Source organism: Oncorhynchus kisutch, linkage group LG10 (assembly GCF_002021735.2).
Source record: "Oncorhynchus kisutch isolate 150728-3 linkage group LG10, Okis_V2, whole genome shotgun sequence".
NCBI lineage: Eukaryota > Metazoa > Chordata > Actinopteri > Salmoniformes > Salmonidae > Oncorhynchus > Oncorhynchus kisutch.
Genome location: NC_034183.2, coordinates 52,243,371 through 52,262,615, shown reverse-complemented (window position 1 = coordinate 52,262,615; position 19,245 = coordinate 52,243,371). Strand labels below are relative to the sequence as shown.

General features: G+C 43.9%; 2 protein-coding genes across 3 annotated transcripts; both read left to right on the top strand.

Annotated features, from left to right (window-relative positions):
* The first annotated feature begins 5,045 nt into the window (after positions 1 to 5,045).
* Positions 5,046 to 16,882, top strand: LOC109898377 (all-trans-retinol 13,14-reductase). Its single transcript, XM_020493337.2, has 11 exons — positions 5,046 to 5,428; positions 6,269 to 6,451; positions 8,604 to 8,845; positions 9,687 to 9,888; positions 10,086 to 10,283; positions 10,373 to 10,492; positions 11,212 to 11,350; positions 14,452 to 14,561; positions 15,230 to 15,399; positions 15,619 to 15,778; positions 15,911 to 16,882. The coding sequence occupies exons 1-11, from the start codon at positions 5,269 to 5,271 to the stop codon at positions 16,054 to 16,056; spliced, it is 1,830 nt and encodes a 609-aa protein (XP_020348926.1). The 5' UTR covers positions 5,046 to 5,268; the 3' UTR covers positions 16,057 to 16,882.
* Positions 16,883 to 17,202: 320 nt separating this feature from the next.
* On the top strand, positions 17,203 to 19,160 carry LOC109897587 (cyclin-dependent kinase 4-like). 2 transcript variants are annotated; one of them, XR_002256229.2, is made up of 5 exons: positions 17,203 to 17,334; positions 17,736 to 17,994; positions 18,283 to 18,431; positions 18,568 to 18,700; positions 18,792 to 19,160. XR_002256229.2 is itself a non-coding variant. In XM_031833945.1 (4 exons), exons 2-4 carry the CDS (start codon positions 18,334 to 18,336, stop codon positions 18,801 to 18,803), a joined length of 243 nt encoding a protein of 80 aa, XP_031689805.1. In that variant the 5' UTR covers positions 17,715 to 17,994; positions 18,283 to 18,333; the 3' UTR covers positions 18,804 to 19,160. The 2 variants fall into 2 exon arrangements, 1 of the variants encoding a protein (XP_031689805.1); XM_031833945.1 differs by lacking the exon at positions 17,203 to 17,334 and having other exon boundaries at positions 17,715 to 17,994.
* The last annotated feature ends 85 nt before the right edge of the window (positions 19,161 to 19,245 follow it).

Genomic DNA, 19,245 nt, shown 5'->3' with positions numbered 1-19,245 from the left:
ATGTAATGCATGACCAAGTGATATGTTCTTTAGAGTCTATGTTCAATCGGTGGCAGCAGTCGAATAAAATGGCCCAGTTTGAACTTGCCTATGGGCCATCACTTCACCAGGCGAAGCCAGTGAGGGAGGCGGAGCGGCAAGCTCAAATCGAACAAGAATCTGCGCCACTCCCTTACGTGGTCAACATTTTTTGAATTTTCAAATTAGTTTTCAAAGCAATCACTTTTGCAAGTGAAAACAGAATCCTACTCATTACTCCACATGCTAACTTAAGTCACTTTTGTTTTGAGCCGATTTATACTATTCAAAAATAAAATGCAACATGTAGGTTTCATGGGCTGAAATAAAAATATCCCAGAATTTACCATATGCACAAAAAGCTGATCTCAAATTTTGTGCACAAATTTGTTTACATCCCTCAAATCAAATTTTATTGGTCACATACACATGGCTAGCAGTTAACGCGAGTGTAGAGAAATGCTTGTGCTACTAGTTCCGACTATGCAGTAAAATGTAACAAGTAATCTAACAAATTCCCAACAGCTACCTTATACACACAAATGTAAAGGGATAAATAAAAATATGTACATATAAATATATAGATGAGGGATGGCGTGCGGCATAGGCAAGATGCAGTGTAGAATAAAGTATATACATATGCAGTGAGTAATGTAGGAAATGTAAAGATGATTAAAGTGGCGTTATTTAAAGTGACTAGTGATACCTTTGATACACCTGCACTGACCTCGCCTTCTGGATGATAGCGGGGGAACAGGCAGTGGCTCGGGTGGTTGTCCTTGATCTTTTTGGCCTTCCTGTGACATCGGGTGCTGTAGGTGTCCTGGAGGGTAGTTTGCCCCCGGTGATGCGTTGTGCAGACCGCACTACCCTCTGGAGAGCCTTGCGGTTGAGGGCGGTGCAAGTGCCGTACCAGGCGGTGATACAGACCGACAGGATGTTCTTGATTGTGCATCTGTAAAAGTTTGAGTGTTCTAGATGACAAGCCACATTTCTTCAGCCTCCTGAGGTTGAAGAGGCGCTGTTGGGCCTTCTTCACCACGCTGTCTGTGTGGGTGGACCATTTCAGTTTGTCCATGATGTGTATGCCGAGGAACTTAACTCCCTCTACTCTACTGTTTCCTGAAGTCCACGACCATCTCGTTTGTTTGGTTGACGTTGAGTGAGAGGTTATTTTCCTGACACCACACTCCGAGGGCCCTCATCTCCTCCCTGTAGGCTGTCTCGTCGTTGTTGGTAATCAGGCCTACCACTGTAGTGTTATCTGCAAACTTGATGATTGAGTTGGAAGCGTGCATGGCCACAAAGCCATGGGTGAACAGGGAGTACAGGAGAGGGCTGGGAACTTACCCTCGTGGGGCCCCAGTGTTGAGGATCAGCGGGGTGGAGATGTTGTTTTCAATCTTCACCACCTGGGAGTGGCCCGTCAAAGTCCAGGACCCAGTTGCACAGGGCGGGGTCGAGACCCTAATGATGAGTTTGGAAGGGTAGTATGGTGTTAAATGCTGATATGTAGTCAATGAACAGCATTCGTACATACAGTGCCTTGCGAAAGCTACCTTTTGCCACATTTCAGGCTTCAAACATAAAAGATATAAAACTGTATTTTTTGTGAAGAATCAACAACAAGTGGGACACAATCATGAAGTGGAACGACATTTATTGGATATTTCAAACTTTTTTAACAAATCAAAAACGGAAAAATTGGGAGTGCAAAATTATTCAGCCCCCTTAAGTTAATACTTTGTAGCGCCACCTTTTGCGGCGATTACAGCTGTAAGTCGCTTGGGGTATGTCTCTATCAGTTTTGCACATCGAGAGACTGACATTTTTTCCCATTCCTCCTTGCAAAACAGCTCGAGCTCAGTGAGGTTGGATGGAGAGCATTTGTGAACAGCAGTTTTCAGTTCTTTCCACAGATTCTCGATTGGATTCAGGTCTGGACTTTGACTTGGCCATTCTAACACCTGGATATGTTTATTTTTGAACCATTCCATTGTAGATTTTGCTTTATGTTTTGGATCATTGTCTTGTTGGAAGACAAATCTCCGTCCCAGTCTCAGGTCTTTTGCAGACTCCATCAGGTTTTCTTCCAGAATGGTCCTGTATTTGGCTCCATCCATCTTCCCATCAATTTTAACCATCTTCCCTGTCCCTGCTGAAGAAAAGCAGGCCCAAACCATGATGCTGCCACCACCATGTTTGACAGTGGGGATGGTGTGTTCAGGGTGATGAGCTGTGTTGCTTTTACGCCAAACATAACGTTTTGCATTGTTGCCAAAAAGTTCAATTTTGGTTTCATCTGACCAGAGCACCTTCTTCCACATGTTTGGTGTGTCTCCCAGGTGGCTTGTGGCAAACTTTAAACAACACTTTCTATGGATATCTTTAAGAAATGGCTTTCTTGCCACTCTTCCATAAAGGCCAGATTTGTGCAATATATACGACTGATTGTTGTCCTATGGACAGAGTCTCTGCAGTTCATCCAGAGTGATCATGGGCCTCTTGGCTGCATCTCTGATCAGTCTTCTCCTTGTATGAGCTGAAAGTTTAGAGGGACGGCCAGGTCTTGGTAGATTTGCAGTGGTCTGATACTCCTTCCATTTCAATATTATCGCTTGCACAGTGCTCCTTGGGATGTTTAAAGCTTGGGAAATCTTTTTGTATCCAAATCCGGCTTTAAACTTCTTCACAACAGTATCTCGTTCCTTGTTCTTCATGATGCTCTCTGCGCTTTTAACGGACCTCTGAGACTATCACAGTGCAGGTGCATTTATACGGAGACTTGATTACACACAGGTGGATTGTATTTATCATCATTAGTCATTTAGGTCAACATTGGATCATTCAGAGATCCTCACTGAACTTCTGGAGAGAGTTTGCTGCACTGAAAGTAAAGGGGCTGAATAATTTTGCACGCCCAATTTTTCAGTTTTTGATTTGTTAAAAAAGTTTGAAATATCCAATAAATGTCGTTCCACTTCATGATTGTGTCCCACTTGTTGTTGATTCTTCACAAAAAAATAGTTTAATATCTTTATGTTTGAAGCCTGAAATGTGGCAAAAGGTCGCAAAGTTCAAGGGGGGCGAATACTTTCGCAAGGCACTGTAGGTATTTCTCTTGTCCAGATGGGATAGGGCAGTGTGACGGCGATTGCATCGTCAGTGGACCTGTTGGGGCGGTAAGCAAATTGCAGTGAGTCTAGGTTATCAGGTAGGGTGGAGGTGACATGTTCCCTGACTAGTCTCTCAAAGCACTTCATGATGACGGAAGTGAGTGCTACAGGGCGATAGTTGTTTAGCTCAGTTACCTTAGCTTTCTTGGGAACAGGGACAATGGAGCCATCCTGAAGCAAGTGGGGACAACAGACTGGGATAGGGATTTGTTGAACATGTCAAACACACCTCCCAGCTGGTCTGCGCATGCTCTGAGGACGCGGCTGGGGATGCCGTCTGGGCTAGCAGCCTTGCGAGGGTTAACACGTTTAAATGTTTTACTCACGTTGGCCACGTAGGCCGTGTCAGTGGCACTGTATTGTCCTCAAAACAAGCAAAGAAGTTGTTTAATTTGTCTGGGAGCAAGACGTCGGTATCTGCGACAGGGCTGGTTCTTTTTGTAATCCATGATTGACTGTAGTCTCGTGTTTGAGCCGTTGAATTGCGACTCTCTATACTGAACCTTTGCTTGTTAGATTGCCTTGTGGAGGGAATAGCTGCACTGTTTGTGTTTGGTCTGTTTCCGGTCACCTTGCCATGATTAAAAGCGGTGGTTTGCGCGAATGCTGCCATCAATCCACGGTTTCTGGTTAGGGAAGGTTTTAATGGTCACAGAGGGGACAATGCACTTGCTAATAAACTCGCTCACCGAGTCAGCATATACATCAATGTTGTTGTCGGAGGAAGTACGGTTTTTAGGTTAGCTTTGTTATAATCCCCATTTACAGTAAATGCAGCCTCATGATGTATTGTTTCCAGTTCCCATAGAGTCCAGGAAGCTCTTTCATGGCTGACGAGGGATCTGCTGGGGGGGGGGGTTCTGTTGGCGCGATGCGTGAAGAAACCGGGTGGTTGTACCGACTCTGACAACCTATCCCGAGTGAGCCATGTTTCCGTGAAATGTCTCTCTGGAAGGCAACTCGTGCCCTAATTTCGTCCACCTTGTAATCTAGAGATTGTACATTGGCGAGTAATATGCTCGGAAGCGGTGGATGGTGTGCTCGCCTTCTGAGTCTGACCAGTAGGCCGCTCCGTCTGCCTCTCCTGCGGCGACCGCGTTGTTTTGGGTCAGCCTCTGGGTTAAGATTCCATGTCCAGTGTGGAGGTCTGAACAAAGGATCCGCTTCGGGAAAGACGTATTCCTGGTCGTATTGATGGTACATTGACATCGCTTTTATATCCAATAGTTCTTCCCGGCTGTATGTAAAAACACTTCAGATTATCTGGGCTAATAATGTAAGATAAAATACATAAAACAAATAACTGCATAGTTTTCTAAGGACCTGAAGCGAGGCGACCATCTCTGTCGGCACCATCTTGTTGCATCCCTGAAAGTGAACATCCGGCTTCTTCACTTGTGGGATCATTTGATACCAGCCACCCAGACAGCTTCATCAGCTGTCTGGGTGTAATGAAGCCCTTTTGTGGGGGAAAACTAATTATGTTTGGCTGGGCCTGGCTCCCAAGTGGGTGGGCCACTGCCCAGTCATGGGAAATCCATAGATTAGGGCCCAATTAAATTATTTAAATTGACTAATTTCCCTATTTGAACTGTAGCCCAGTAAAATATTTGAAATTGTTGCGTTTATATTTTTGTTCAGTATATTTTTTGCTTATAAGTGAACCCTTTTCCTAACCTCAACCTAATCACCATAGCCTGCTACGTGAATGATCCTAACCTGCTGCGAAAAGTAAAATCTAACGTTATTCGACTAAAACTGAGTTTTACGTGCAGCCGGCTCATACGCCTACCCGGGCCAGTTTAATAGAATCCTCTCGTTATAAAATCTGGGAGAATGCGCAGTGTTTTTTTTTTTTTTATCAACTATGGGCGTTGTTCTTTTTACACTATTTAATAATCCTGATGTTCTTTGGCTGAAAACGACGGAGATACGACAAATACCATTAAACAACTGTGCTATCTGTCATGCGTGGGAGGGTTCCAAGTGGCCTGGAACCATTGCAGACCTTGTTCGCAAGCGGAAGTGTGTATCCACTTGAATTGAGAAGGTGCGCTGATTTAAAATTCGTAAAATGTGGATCATTGTAGCAATCATTTGTGCTGCTCTAGCTGCATTCGTATACAACTATGTGTTCCGTACGTCCGGACCAAATCCTTTTGATATCGACACTCGTGAGCCGCTTAAACCACTGGTCACCCAAAAGAAGGAGAAAAACAAAGTTCTGAAGCAGGGTGAGTCTCGTAGACAAGTTTTGACGATCACCGATGTATGCACGAAATATAGTTTCCTAGGAATATGTGCGCAAACACACACTTGTCCAGTGTGTGTGTGTGTGTGTGTGTGTGTGTGTTTGTTTCGAAAGCTATATCTTGTTGCATAATTCAATTGCTGTGTCGTTCACATGTATCTCAAGAGCATTCATTTGGAGTTGAAAGCAGGTTAGGCAACTATTTCGTTTGTTAGAACCGCTGACAACGATTTCCTATGGCTACACTGTCAACTACAGTACTGCGTCACAAGCTGAACATTGCTGCTGTACTGCACTAGTGACTAAACTCATTGTTGAAACGCAATCCATCCGCACTATATCACGTTTATAGCTGCTAAACACACTTGTTTCAGTTCCACTAGCTACGGTTTCATCCAATTTGGTACAGATTTTCATGCGAATATTAAAAAATCTGCATAAAACCACGACATGTGTTTCCATCAAACTGACTTTTTGCGGAAAAAAGAAAAAGGCTGTGCGTTATTACGTAGTGCACATAGTTCATTATACAGACACAAAGATCCCACCATGTCGAACGAACAAATTCTGTTTGCATTTAGGCCTACACAATTGTACTGCATTTGAATGTTTCCATGAAAATGCGTTCGTGACTTTTTTTTTCCATGGGTCAGGTAATTCATCCCCATGAAATGGTTTAGATGGAAACGTGGTTATAGGCTGCCTTTGCACAGTCTAGGGGATAATATTGCTGGAACACAACGTTTATTTGTTTCATGTACGAATATTTAACTGGCAATATCTCTATGTTAATTGTATGTTGTTTTTTACTCTTCCCAACCAGGTTTCTTGGCCAGTAAAGTACCTGAGAATCTAGATGCCATTGTCATTGGCAGTGGAATTGGTGGTCTTGGGCTGGCGGTGCTGCTGGCTAAGGTTGGAAAGCGGGTCCTGGTTCTGGAGCAGCATGATCGGGCCGGAGGCTGCTGCCACACTTTTACAGAGAAAGGCTTTGAGTTTGACGTGGGTGAGAAGGCTCTTATCAGTTTACCTTTCCTTACCTAGAAGGCAGCTATCAGTTTACCTTTCCTTACCTAGAAGGCAGCTATCAGTTGACCTTTCCTTACCTAGAAGGCAGCTATCAGTTGACCTTTCCTTACCTAGAAGGCAGCTATCAGTTGACCTTTCCTTACCTAGAAGGCAGCTATCAGTTGACCTTTCCTTACCTAGAAGGCAGCTATCAGTTGACCTTTCCTTACCTAGAAGGCAGCTATCAGTTGACCTTTCCTTACCTAGAAGGCAGCTATCAGTTGACCTTTCCTTACCTAGAAGGCAGCTATCAGTTGACCTTTCCTTACCTAGAAGGCAGCTATCAGTTGACCTTTCCTTACCTAGAAGGCAGCTATCAGTTGACCTTTCCTTACCTAGAAGGCAGCTATCAGTTGACCTTTCCTTACCTAGAAGGCAGCTATCAGTTGACCTTTCCTTACCTAGAAGGCAGCTATCAGTTGACCTTTCCTTACCTAGAAGGCAGCTATCAGTTGACCTTTCCTTACCTAGAAGGCAGCTATCAGTTGACCTTTCCTTACCTAGAAGGCAGCTATCAGTTGACCTTTCCTTACCTAGAAGGCAGCTATCAGTTGACCTTTCCTTACCTAGAAGGCAGCTATCAGTTGACCTTTCCTTACCTAGAAGGCAGCTATCAGTTGACCTTTCCTTACCTAGAAGGCAGCTATCGGTTGACCTTTCCTTACCTAGAAGGCAGCTATCGGTTGACCTTTCCTTACCTAGAAGGCAGCTATCGGTTGACCTTTCCTTACCTAGAAGGCAGCTATCAGTTGACCTTTCCTTACCTAGAAGGCAGCTATCAGTTGACCTTTCCTTACTCAAGGTGGTAGGTACTTTCCTCTACTCAGAGGTGGTAGTGGCTATGAACCTGGTCTATTTCTATTGTTGACCTAAATCAAGGATGGGCAACTTTGATGGTGGTGGGGTTCTACATGGTGGCTTGCGGTTTTGCATATACCCACATCAGATAACCACACATGCAGACAGAGCCGGCCCTAGCCTTTTGGGGGCCCTAGCCTTTTGGGGGCCTAAGTGAAATTTTGCAAAACATTTTAGAGCCTGCCCTCCTATTGACACCACACTTTTTTTGCCATGGGATGTAGAGAAATTGTACGTAATGTATTCTACTGTTGCAACTCTCAACAGTAAGTTGAGACACCAAATTAGTTCCTAAAAAAACTGACCGCATGTCCTGGGCTAGCCCTAGCCTGGTTTTGTAAGCTCACTTAAAAAAAAAAGTGTAACACTGTAAATGCAAACTATTAATCAATAATACGTTGTCTTATAAGCCCATGTGATTTGAGCTAGACATCCTAGATACCAAACATTCTAATAATTACAATCAAATCAAATGTATTTATATAGCCCTTCGTACATCAGCTGATATCTCAAAGTGCTGTACAGAAACCCAGCCTAAAACCCCAAACAGCAAGCAATGCAGGTGTAGAAGCACGGTGGCTAGGAAAAACTCCCTAGAAAGGCCAAAACCTAGGAAGAAACCTAGAGAGGAACCAGGCTATGTGGGGTGGCCAGTCCTCTTCTGGCTGTGCCGGGTGGAGATTATAACAGAACATGGCCAAGATGTTCAAATGTTCCTAAATGAATAATAATAAGGCAGAACAGTTGAAACTGGAGCAGCAGCACAGTCAGGTGGAAGTTGAAACTGGAACAGCAGCATGGCCAGGTGGACTGGGGACAGCAAGGAGTCATCATGTCAGGTAGTCCTGGGGCATGGTCCTAGGGCTCAGGTCAGTTGAAACTGGAACAGCAGCATGGCCAGGTGGACTGGGGACAGCAAGGAGTCATCATGTCAGGTAGTCCTGGGGCATGGTCCTAGGGCTCAGGTCCTCCGAGAGAGAGAAAGAAAGAGAGAAGGAGAGAATTACAGAACGCACACTTAGATTCACACAGGACACCGAATAGGACAGGAGAAGTACTCCAGATATAACAAACTGACCCCAGCCCCCCGACACAAACTGCTGCAGCATAAATACTGGAGGCTGAGACAGGAGGGGTCAGGAGACACTGTGGCCCCATCTGAGGACACCCCCGGACAGGGCCAAACAGGAAGGATATAACCCCACCCTCAATCAATCATGCCTCCACCTCAGGTATCCACTACATCGGGGACCTGTTGGAGCATAAGCCCTTCCGCTGTATGCTTGACCAGCTGACCAATGGTCAGCTGCAGTGGGAGCCGCTGGACAACCCATTTGACCAGGTGGTGCTGGGCCCTCCTGAGAACAGGCGCACCTACCCCATCTACAGCGGCAGGAACCGTTTCCCCGACGAGCTGAAGAAGTTCTTCCCTGGGGAGGAGGCGGCCATCGATGAGTACATGAGGCTGGTCAAGGTATGGTGCTGTTACGTGATGTCATCAATAACCTAATGTTTTTTTTTTCTTTCTTTGCAACTCTGCCTAGAAGGCCAGCATCCTGGAGTCTCCTCTTCACTGTTGATGTTGAGACTGGTGTTTTGCGGATACAATTTAATGAAGCTGCCAGTTGAAGACTTGTGAGGCATCTGTTTCTCAAACTAGACACTAATGTACTTGTCCTCTTGCTCAGTTGTGCACCGGGGGCCTCCCACTCCTTCTATTCTAATTAGAGCCAGTTTGTGCTGTTCTGTGTAGGGAGTAGTACACAGCGTTGTACGAGATCTTCAGTTTCTTGCCAATTTCTCGCATGGAATACCCTTCATTTCTCAGAACAAGAATAGACTGACAAGTTTCAGAAGAAAGTTCTTTGTTTCTGGCCATTTTGAGCCTGTAATCGAACCCACAAATGCTGATGCTCCAGATACTCAACTAGTCTAAAGGAGGCCAGTTTTATTGCTTCTTTAATTAGGAAAACAGTTTTCAGCTGTGCTAGCATAATTGCAAAAGGGTTTTCTAATGCTCAATTAGTCTCTTTTAAAATGATAAACTTGGATTAGCTAAGACAACGTGCCATTGGAACACAGTAGTGATGGTTGCTGATAATGGTCCTCTGTATGCCTATGTAGATATTTCATAAATCTGCCGTTTCCAGCTATAATAGTCATTTACAACATTAACAATGTCTACACTGTATTTCTGGCCAATTTGATGTTATTTTAATGGACCAAAAAAGTGTTTTTCTTTCAAAAACAAGGACATTTCTAAGTGACCCTCAAACTTTTGAGCGGTAGTGTATATGTCTGAATTCCATCAACAGAAAGCAGGACGCAGCGTTTGGTTCCTGTGTCTGCTGAAGCTCGTTCCTGTCCCCCTGGCCAAGTTCCTGGTGTACACAGGCCTGGCCAATCGTCTGTCGTTCTTCTTCCGCATGGCGTCTCGCAGCGTGACCGAGGTGGTCAACGAACTGACTGAGAACAATGACCTCAGGGCCGTCTTCAGCTACATCTTTGGCACTTACGGTAGGCTGCTGTAGTTCCTGATAGTGGAGAGCATAACCACAGCCATCTCCAATGAAAGACTGCGTCCCTGTTCCCTATGTAGTTCACTCATTTGTGCCATTTGGGGGACACGCTTTCGACATGGACCAAATTAATTGCATCTCTTTTTGTTGTGTGTTTGGTTTTATAAGACTCAATTTTGTTGTGTGTAACTGCAGGTAACATGCCCAAGGATGGCAGCTTCTCCATGCACAGCCTGCTGGTCTGCCACTACCTGACTGGCGCCTGGTACCCAATAGGAGGAGCCAGTGAGATCGCCTACCACATGATCCCTATCATTGAGAAAGCCGGGGGGGCCGTGCTCGTCCGTGCCCCAGTCAACCGCATCCTGTTCAACGACAACAAGGAGGCTATTGGTGAATAGGACTGGTTGATTGGTTGAAAGGTGAATTGGTTGATCACACAGATGGTCAGATTTGACCACATCTGGTTCCATTGGTTTCAGGTGTGAGCGTGATGAAGGGTCAGGAGGAGATCCATGTGCATGCTCCAAAGGTCATCTCCAACGCCGGCATCTTCAACACCTACCAGAAGCTGCTGCCCAAGGAACTCCAGGCCATGCCAGGTGGGTGAGGGTATTATGGTGTGGGTGTATGTTCAAGAGATCTGCGTTAGAAAAAAACCTAATTGTTAGTTGACACTTGTATCGATGCCGTTGTCTAGATGTTGTTTCCTAATCATCATGTTTCTATAACCTTGTGATGCCTAGTCATTAACGCTGTAACAGTTCACCAATGGACATTGTTCCCCGGTTCAAATGTTTAAGATATGAGTGCATCGAGACCCCAAACCGATCCAAATGTAGCATGCATCGGTCAGAAAATCGATTAAAATGTTACGAATTGCTAAAACACAATTGGGGGGGTAAAATTAAAATATTTTGTGACACTTGCTTCCTCTCATTCAGTGTCGGAACTACATATGGAATTATGTTGACAGTCATTGCTCTACAAGTAGTTTTGCATGCCTAACAACCCCTGGCAGTAGCCTAGTTAAACTGCACACTGTCCGCAGCTTTGCGCGCTGACCAATGAGGGGTAAGCTTATTCCTGATCATAGACCTATTCATCCCTTACCACAGCTGCAGAATTTAATTTGAAATGAATGTGTTTATGCAACAAATGTTAGTGCATTACATCGAGTTGTTCCTCTAATCAAACTGAATCGTTTGAAACTTAGCGTATCGGAGCCCATGTATCTAGAAACCTATAGAATCCTCTTGAAAGGGAAAGATGCACATCCCTACTAATCATGACTGTTGTATGATTTTGTGATGCCCTTCAGCCATCCAGAAGCAGCTTGGTATGATGAAAAACGGAGCAGGAGGTCTGAGCATCTTCCTGGGGCTGACTGGAACCAAGGAGGACCTGGGCCTCAAAGCAGACAACTACTGGATCTTCACAGAGCACAACCTGGATGAACTGTAGGTCCTTCCTCTCTCTTTGTTTAACCCTAGATGTTTGGCGTGTCCCCATTGGCCCCACTGTCTAATGACTTGTATATTTATTTTAATTCACACCTTATTTGTCCTTATTAATGTACAGTTGAAGACAAATTTCTTGTTAACAAACTATAGTTTTGGCAAGTTGGTTAGGACATCTACTTTGCATGACACAAGTCGTTTTTCCAACAATTGTTTACAGACCGTTTCACTTATAATTCACTGTATCACAATTCCAGTGGGTCAGAAGTTACCATACACTAAGTTGACTGTGTGACTGGAAAATTCCAGAAAATGATGTCATTGCTTCTGATAGGCTAATGGACATCCTTTGAGTCAATTTGAGGTGTACCTGTGGATGTATTTCAAGGCCTACCTTCAAACACAGTGGCTCTTTGCTTGACATTATGGGAAAATCAAAAGAAATCAACCAAGACCTCAGAAAAATTGTAGACCTCCACAAGTCTGGATCATCCTTGGGAGAATTTTCAAAAAGCCTGAAGGTACCACGTTCTCCTGTACAAACATTGGTACACAAGTATAAACACCATGGGACCACACAGCCGTCATACCTCTCAGGAAGGAGACGCGTTCTGTCTCCTAGAGATGAATGTACTTTGGTGCGAAAAGTGCAAATCAATCCCAGAACAACAGCAAAGGACCTTGTGAAGATGCTGGAGGAAACGGGTTCAAAAGTATCTATATCCATGTCCTATATCGACATAACCTGAAAGGCCGCTCAGAAAGGAAGAAGCCCCTGCTCCAAAACCGCCATTAAAAAAGCCAGACTACGGTTTGCAACTGCACATGGGGGAAAGATATTGTACTTTTTGGAGAAATGTCCCCTGGTCTGATTAAACAAAAATGGAACTGTTTGGCTGTAATGACCATTATGTTTGGGGGAGGCTTGCAAGCCGAAGAGCACCATCCCAACCATGAAGCACGGGGGTGGCAGCATCATGTTGTGGGGGTGCTTTGCTGCAGGAGGGACTGGTGCACTTCACAAAATAGATGGCATCATGAGGATAGAGAATTATGTGCAAATATTGAAGCAACATCTCAAGACATCAGTCAAGAAGTTAAAGCTTGTTCACAAATGGGTCTTCCAAATGGACAATGACTCCAAGCATAATTACAAAGTTGTGGCAAAATGGCTTAAGGAAAACAAAGTCAAGGTATTGGAGTGGCCATCACAAAGCCCTGACCTCCAATCCTTTAGAAAATGTGTGGGCAGAACTGAAAAAGCGTGTGCGAGCAAGGAGGCCTACAAACCTGACTCTGTTACACCAGCTCTGTCAGGAGGAATGGGCCAAAATTCACGCAACTTCTTGTCGGAAGATCGTGGAAGGCTACCCAAAACATTTGACCCAAGTTAAACAATTTAAAGGCAATGCTACCAAATACTAATTGACTGTGTAAACCTCTGACTTGAACTGTATACCTGATGTGTTGCAAAGACGGACATTGTGTAAGGTCTTGTGGTGTGGACTTTGAGAGAGAAGTGAGTTACTGCGACATTACATAACCTACGGTACATGAGAGTGCGTCTAGTCATGTATTCTGTATTTCACTCCCCTTCACTGTGTGCATCAAAGATTGTGCTGTTTACAGTAATCTGTTTGGTAACAACTAAAATGCAGTGTCGTCAAAACAGACAGTATCACTGCACTTATTTCACAACATGTTTGGAACCTCAATAGATATTCGCACTGTTTAACAAGCATGGTCTACAGTGCATTTGGAAAGTATTCAGACCCTTTCACATTTTGTTACGTTACAGCCTTATTCTAAAACATATTAAATTGCATTCTTCCCTCATAAATCTACACACAGTACCCCATAATGACACAGCAAAAACGTTTTTTTTTTAAAGATTGTTTTGTTGTGCAAATGTATATATATTTTTTTTAAATACCTTATTTACATAACTATTCAGACCCTTTGCTATGAGACTCAAAATTGAGCTCGGGTGCATCCTGTTTCCGTTGATCATCCTTAAGTTGTTTCTACAACTTGATTGGAGTCCACCTGTGGTAAATTCAATTGATTGGACATGATTTGGAAAGGCACACGCCTGTCTATATAAGGTGCCATAGTTGACACTGCATGTCAGAGCGAAAACCAAGCCATGATGTCGAAGGAATTGTCCGTAGAGCTCCGAGACGACAGGATTGTGTCGGCACAGATCTGGGGAAGGGTACCAAAAAATGTCTGCAGTATTGAAGGTCCCCAAGAACACTGAGACCTCCATTCTTACATGGAAGAACTCTTTGGCCTGAATGTGAAGCTTCACGTCTGGAGCAAACCAGGCACCGCTCATCACCTGGCCAATACCATCCCTACGGTGAAGTGTGGTGGCAGCATCATGCTGTGGGGACTGGAAGACTAGGCAGGATAGGGGAAATATGAATGGAGCTAAGTACAGAGATCCTTGATGAAAACCTGCTCAGGACCTCACACTGGGGCCAAGGTTCCCCTTCCAGGACAACGACCCTAAGCGCACAGCCAAGACAATGCAGAAGTGGCTTCGGGACAAGTCCCTGAATATCCTTGAGTGGCCCAGCCAGAGCCCGGACTTGAACCCAATCTAACATCTCTGCAGAGATTTGAAAATAACTGTGCAGTGAAGCTCCACATCCAATCTGACAGAGCTTGAGAGGATCTGCAGAGAAGAATGGGAGAAACACCCCAAATACAGGTGTGCCAAGCTTGTAGCGTCATACCCAAGAAGACTCAAGGCTGAAATAGCTGCCAAAGGTTCCACAAAGTACTGAGTAAAGGGTCTAAATACTTACGTAAATGTGATATTTCAGTTTTTTAAATATATATGTACATTTGCCAACCTAAAAAAAAGAGAACATTTTGCTTTGTCATTATGGGGTATTGTGTGTTGATTAGGGAGGGGGGACAATTGAATCCTTTTTAGAGTACTGCTGTAACGTAACAATGTGAAGGGGTCTGAATACTTTCCAAATGCACTGTATATGTGTCTGTGCCAGAATCTGAGAAGGGTGAAGTGTTCTTTACGGTAGTGTTAAAGAGCCTACAGTATTTTTACTACTCCCATTATCTGGATGTTATAGGGTTGTCACCTATCTGAAGGGAAACCGGGAGGAGTCAGCGAGAAGTGTGCCCCTCCTCTTTGTGGCCTCTCCATCAGCCAAAGATCCCACCTGGGAGGAACGATCACCAGGTACAGAAACAAGACTAGTGCTGGCACTGATTTTTCACCATACTAAATGATTTAATTATTTTGATCCTTGGAAATGCATCATCCACTGACTTTACTTATTTAAACCCTTGGCTCGTATAAGGAGCACAATCCATTGGCTCATGTCCTACATATTACTCGGTTCGAGGCAAGTTGTACCGGTTGAGGCTGCTCTCGCCATATTGGCCTGGGCATCTCTCCTCCAGGTGTTTCTGGGTCAATCCTTTCTTTTCCTGAGGGTTGCCATGTTAGGCCTCGTTCTAGTTTTATTCCTGATGTGAGACTGTTTTGTGACGTTTTTGTTATTTTTTTAATTGTATTTACTTCATGGTAACACAGACAAGACAACAGTTAGAAAACTACAGAATTCTGTAGTATGTTGTCCTATCAGGTACCAGATGGTTGCAAATGCCCTTTCAAAGTCTGTTAATTTGATTTGTTCCATTCTATTGACTGTCCAATGTTGATGCATTAGTGTTGCAACGTGTTCCTGTAAACAACCTGCTTGGTCTCTTGAGCTACACCATACCAAAACATCTTGTAACTTAAAGACTTATTGGAAATGCACACAACTAACGATATCCGATGCCATCAGAACGAAGGCTGAACAGACGTGTTTCAACCCCTTTTCGTTTCCCCGTTCTTCACAGGCAAGTCCACCTTGAGTCTGGTGAGCTTTGCTAACTATGAGTGGTTTGAGGAGTGGAAGGATGACAAGGTGACCAACAGAGGGACTGATTACAATGAGCTGAAGCAGATCTTCTGTGACTCGATTCTGGAGGTGGTGATGAGCGTCTTCCCCAAGATTACCAGGGACAAGGTAGAGCATTTGGCCCGTTCGTACTAAACTCTGGTAGACAGCCTTGTCCGGGAAACTTAACATCTCTATGGTGGATGCGCTAGTAAGCTGTAACCTAGAAAAGTTTCCTTTTTTCATTTTGACAAATGATGTAACCTGATACCTCGATGGAAAGTAGTATGCATTGTGAACAGGGCATCGTCATCTCCCATTTCTCTCTCTCTCTGTGTCTGTCTTTAGGTTGAGTTCATCGAGGCTGGAACACCCATAACAAACACGCACTACATTGGAGCCCCTAAAGGGGAGATCTACGGAGCAGACCATGGCACAGCTCGTTTCAGCGCTGAGTGCAGTGCCACCGTGAGGCCCCAGACACCCCTGAAGAACCTCTACCTCACAGGTCAGTATCTTATATGGCTGATGGGGTCCATGGATATATCAGAGAGAAGCTATAAGTTTGACTTCAGTATTACTAAAGGTCTATATCGGCTCTGGTTTCTACTGCGTGCTGATGTTTGTGTTCTGTGTGCAGGTCAGGACGTGTTTGTGTGTGGCTTTGCTGGTGCGCTGGCTGGGGCTCTCACCTGTGGTTCTGTCATCCTCAACCGTAACCTGCACCTGGATACCATTGCTCTGGCCAAGAAGACCAAACGTGTTGACACTAAGAAGTTGGAGTAAAACAAGACTGACCACCTCCCTCAACCCGTTGTGGCTTCGGGTGAAGTTTCCCTTAGGTACAGATCTAGGATAAACTTCCCCTCCCCCAATCCACATTAATGGGGAAACTGACCCAAGATCACCATCTAGGGGCAACTTCACCCAGCTCACTGAAAGCTTTAATAACACAAGTCCAGGGGACAGGCTTCGATCTCTGGTCCTACAGTCAACACGGTTACTGCGTGTTTGCGGGTGTGACTATTCTAATCAATGAGTGAAGAGAACTCTGCTCTCTCTCACTGTTGAGGGAAAACACATTTGAAAGTCTAGGAATCTTTCTGTGGATGCTATCTGCATCAGATCTGTGAAATGAAGTTTACAACCAATCGACCTTTGAAAATGATAGCCCAGGGATAGATAGCTTTTTTTCCAATTGTGTTTTCATAAATCAAGTGTGCAGATGGATGTGATTTAATACTAAATATTTTCACTCTTAATATATTGAGAACAAGTGTTGGGTGGAGTAGATTAAGTTACCAATACTTTTGATACCAGTACCAATAACTACTGCAAACATGTTAATAATTTATCAGTACTCAATATACTGTGGATGGATAACAGTGAGTTTTCAGACGGTCTTCCAACCAGCTATGCTAAATTCACCTATGCAATAATGTAGGGTGAAAAAAAGCCATAACACAAAATTGTGAACCAGGTTTAAAAGCGCTATGCTGTAACACTAACCACTGTAAATGTCTATTGCCTCCATTTGAACACAGATGTAAAGACTGGATTGTTTTGAATGAACGAACATGCCTTGAGTTATTAAACATTGAATACAAAAATATCTTCATGCGGCTCATTGTAAAAATGAATTATTCCACTCTGTAAATGTATGGGGGGGGGGACTTTGTAACAATAATGCAAACTGTGATAATGAAGGATTCATCAGAGAGAATAGATTTGTTTCCTAACCTTTTAGTCATTTATCATCCCTTTACAATTCTATTGATACTGGTATCATGGCTGGCCTGGAATATTGTTTGATTTATTATAAGTCACAAAATGCATTTTACCATTCTTTCATCAATATCCCGTGGATAAACGTGTGTATCTATAGAACATGTCCATAATGTGCAAGACATGAGGATGGCACATGCACAGAGGTCTCCAGGACCACGTTTGTCGGACGTGATGAGAGCTCTGATTAGTTGAGAATAAGGGGCCGTACCAGAATGTTGTCCCATAATTTATGAGCGTCTTGAAAATGTATATATCTCTGCAGTTTGGTGTGAGAAGGTAAGTTAATCACAATTCATTTAAATATTAGCTAAGTATAGCTAACTACACATTGCACAAAGCAGCTTTGAGATTCCATTTTGGTTAGCTAGCAAGTGGTTGCTAGGTGAGGCTGGAGGAAGATTGCTGGCTACTTAGTTAGCTTGCCAGCGGCAATGCATAAAATCGGTGTCTTGTGTAAAGCTTACTAAACTAAGTTCACTCTTGCATAAGTACTTCATTTAGCTAGCTAGCTAAATAAGTCTCGTAAACGTCTTGACCCCCCACACACACACAAACACACATATGAACAGTGGCTACCAGTAAAAGGCGTATGCAAGTGGAAGCAGTTCACATCACTGTCCAGTTTATTACTTGACCGCTTGTTTACAGGCATTTTCGCACGGTCTATTCCATCCTAGTTACATCCAAAAATCAGCCGGTCATGGAGATCAATGGGTGCGATGAACATCAGAATGAGGAAAAACTTGCAGAGAGGTGAAGGCGCATATGGCAAAGTGTACAGGACCAAAGAGGTCTGCAATGCAATCAACAGCGACTTGTAGCGGTGAAGAAGTTGAACATACCCGGAGACACGGAGAGTGGGATTCCTGCTTTCATGATCCGGGAGGTGGCGCTCTTGCGTAATATCGGGTATTTCAACCATCCCAACATTGTAAAGTAAGTTCATGTTTCTGTTATTAAATTATATCGGAACATTTTTGCATAGGCTTAGAATAACACATAATGGGGTTAAAATCACTGTGATGGTGTTTTATAATTGTATACCATGGTGTCATGCCATAGAACATCCTCCTTTCAATGCACAATCTGTTCAATTGTCAATGCCATTGTCCCCCAGCCTAACTAAGGTAAAGGAACTATGCATAAAAGTAAAAAGTATTTTTCTATGTCCTATCGAATGTCTCAATCCTCTCTCCTCTCTCTTCTCTCTCTCTCTCTCTTCAGGTGGTGACACTGTGGTACAGGGGCCCTGAGGTGCTGCTCCACTCTGGTTATATGTCCTCCAGCGCCGGCTGCATTTTTACCAAACTGTTCCTTTTGATACCATTGTTCTGTGGAGACGCTGAGGCTCAGCAGCTCCAGAAAATCTTTGAGTGAGTTTTTTTTCTTCTACCGTGCCCTACTTTTGATCGGTCGTTTATGATAAAAGCATTTGAATAATGTATGAGTTGTGTTTTACCAGTGCCTTGTGTGTGGGGGTGTGTCTGTGCTCTTTCCCATGTCCCACAGGGTGATTGGCTTGCCCAGCGAGGAGGACTGGCCCAGGGAGAGCCCCATCTCCTACACCTGTAGCTGGTGCCCCAGAGACCCCTGCACCCAGCTCTTATCCAACCTGGGCCAGGAGGAGAACAACCTGCTCCTTGTATGTACAATATACACATTTTAAATCATGTTTCTGTTACAAGGCATTTTCCGAGTTAATGAATCTTTGAAATTCTATTGTTCTTTTAAAGCACAATGTCTAGAGTTCAGCCCGGCCAATCGCATCTCAGAGCTTCCAGAGCCCTCTCCCACCCTTTACTGGTGTGCGCCTGAGTACTCACAACCTGGCACGATGTGGAGAGAAGAAGGGAGAGCTGGGACAGAGGTTCATTCCTAGCCTATAGAACACTGAGGCTTCCCGTGCCGTAAGATGTGATGTACCTATATCAAAATGTTGAATTTTGGAATGGAAATAAAAAGTAAGTGAAAATATTAAAAAGGTAAATCTGCAGGTTAAGCAATAAAGTGGGCATCCTGCCACTGTTTTGGTAAAAAAAAAGTTGAGGGGTGGAAAAATTGAATCTCAAATTCATAGACAGAGCTAAGACTGAGCATGCATGATATCAAAATTATAGATTTAAACCATGTTTAAAGCTATATAGTGTTTGTTTACAATTACCTTATTTACAAACAATGCAGTAAAAC

Coding starts and splice junctions, on each gene's coding strand:
- LOC109898377 (XM_020493337.2), top strand. CDS start 5,269: ATGTGGATCATTGTAGCAATCATTTGTGCTGCTCTAGCTGCATTCGTA. Junction 5,429..6,268: donor AAACAAAGTTCTGAAGCAGG/GTGAGTCTCGTA, acceptor CTTCCCAACCAG/GTTTCTTGGCCAGTAAAGTA. Junction 10,493..11,211: donor GGAACTCCAGGCCATGCCAG/GTGGGTGAGGGT, acceptor GATGCCCTTCAG/CCATCCAGAAGCAGCTTGGT.
- LOC109897587 (XM_031833945.1), top strand. CDS start 18,334: ATGTCCTCCAGCGCCGGCTGCATTTTTACCAAACTGTTCCTTTTGATA. Junction 18,432..18,567: donor CAGCTCCAGAAAATCTTTGA/GTGAGTTTTTTT, acceptor CATGTCCCACAG/GGTGATTGGCTTGCCCAGCG.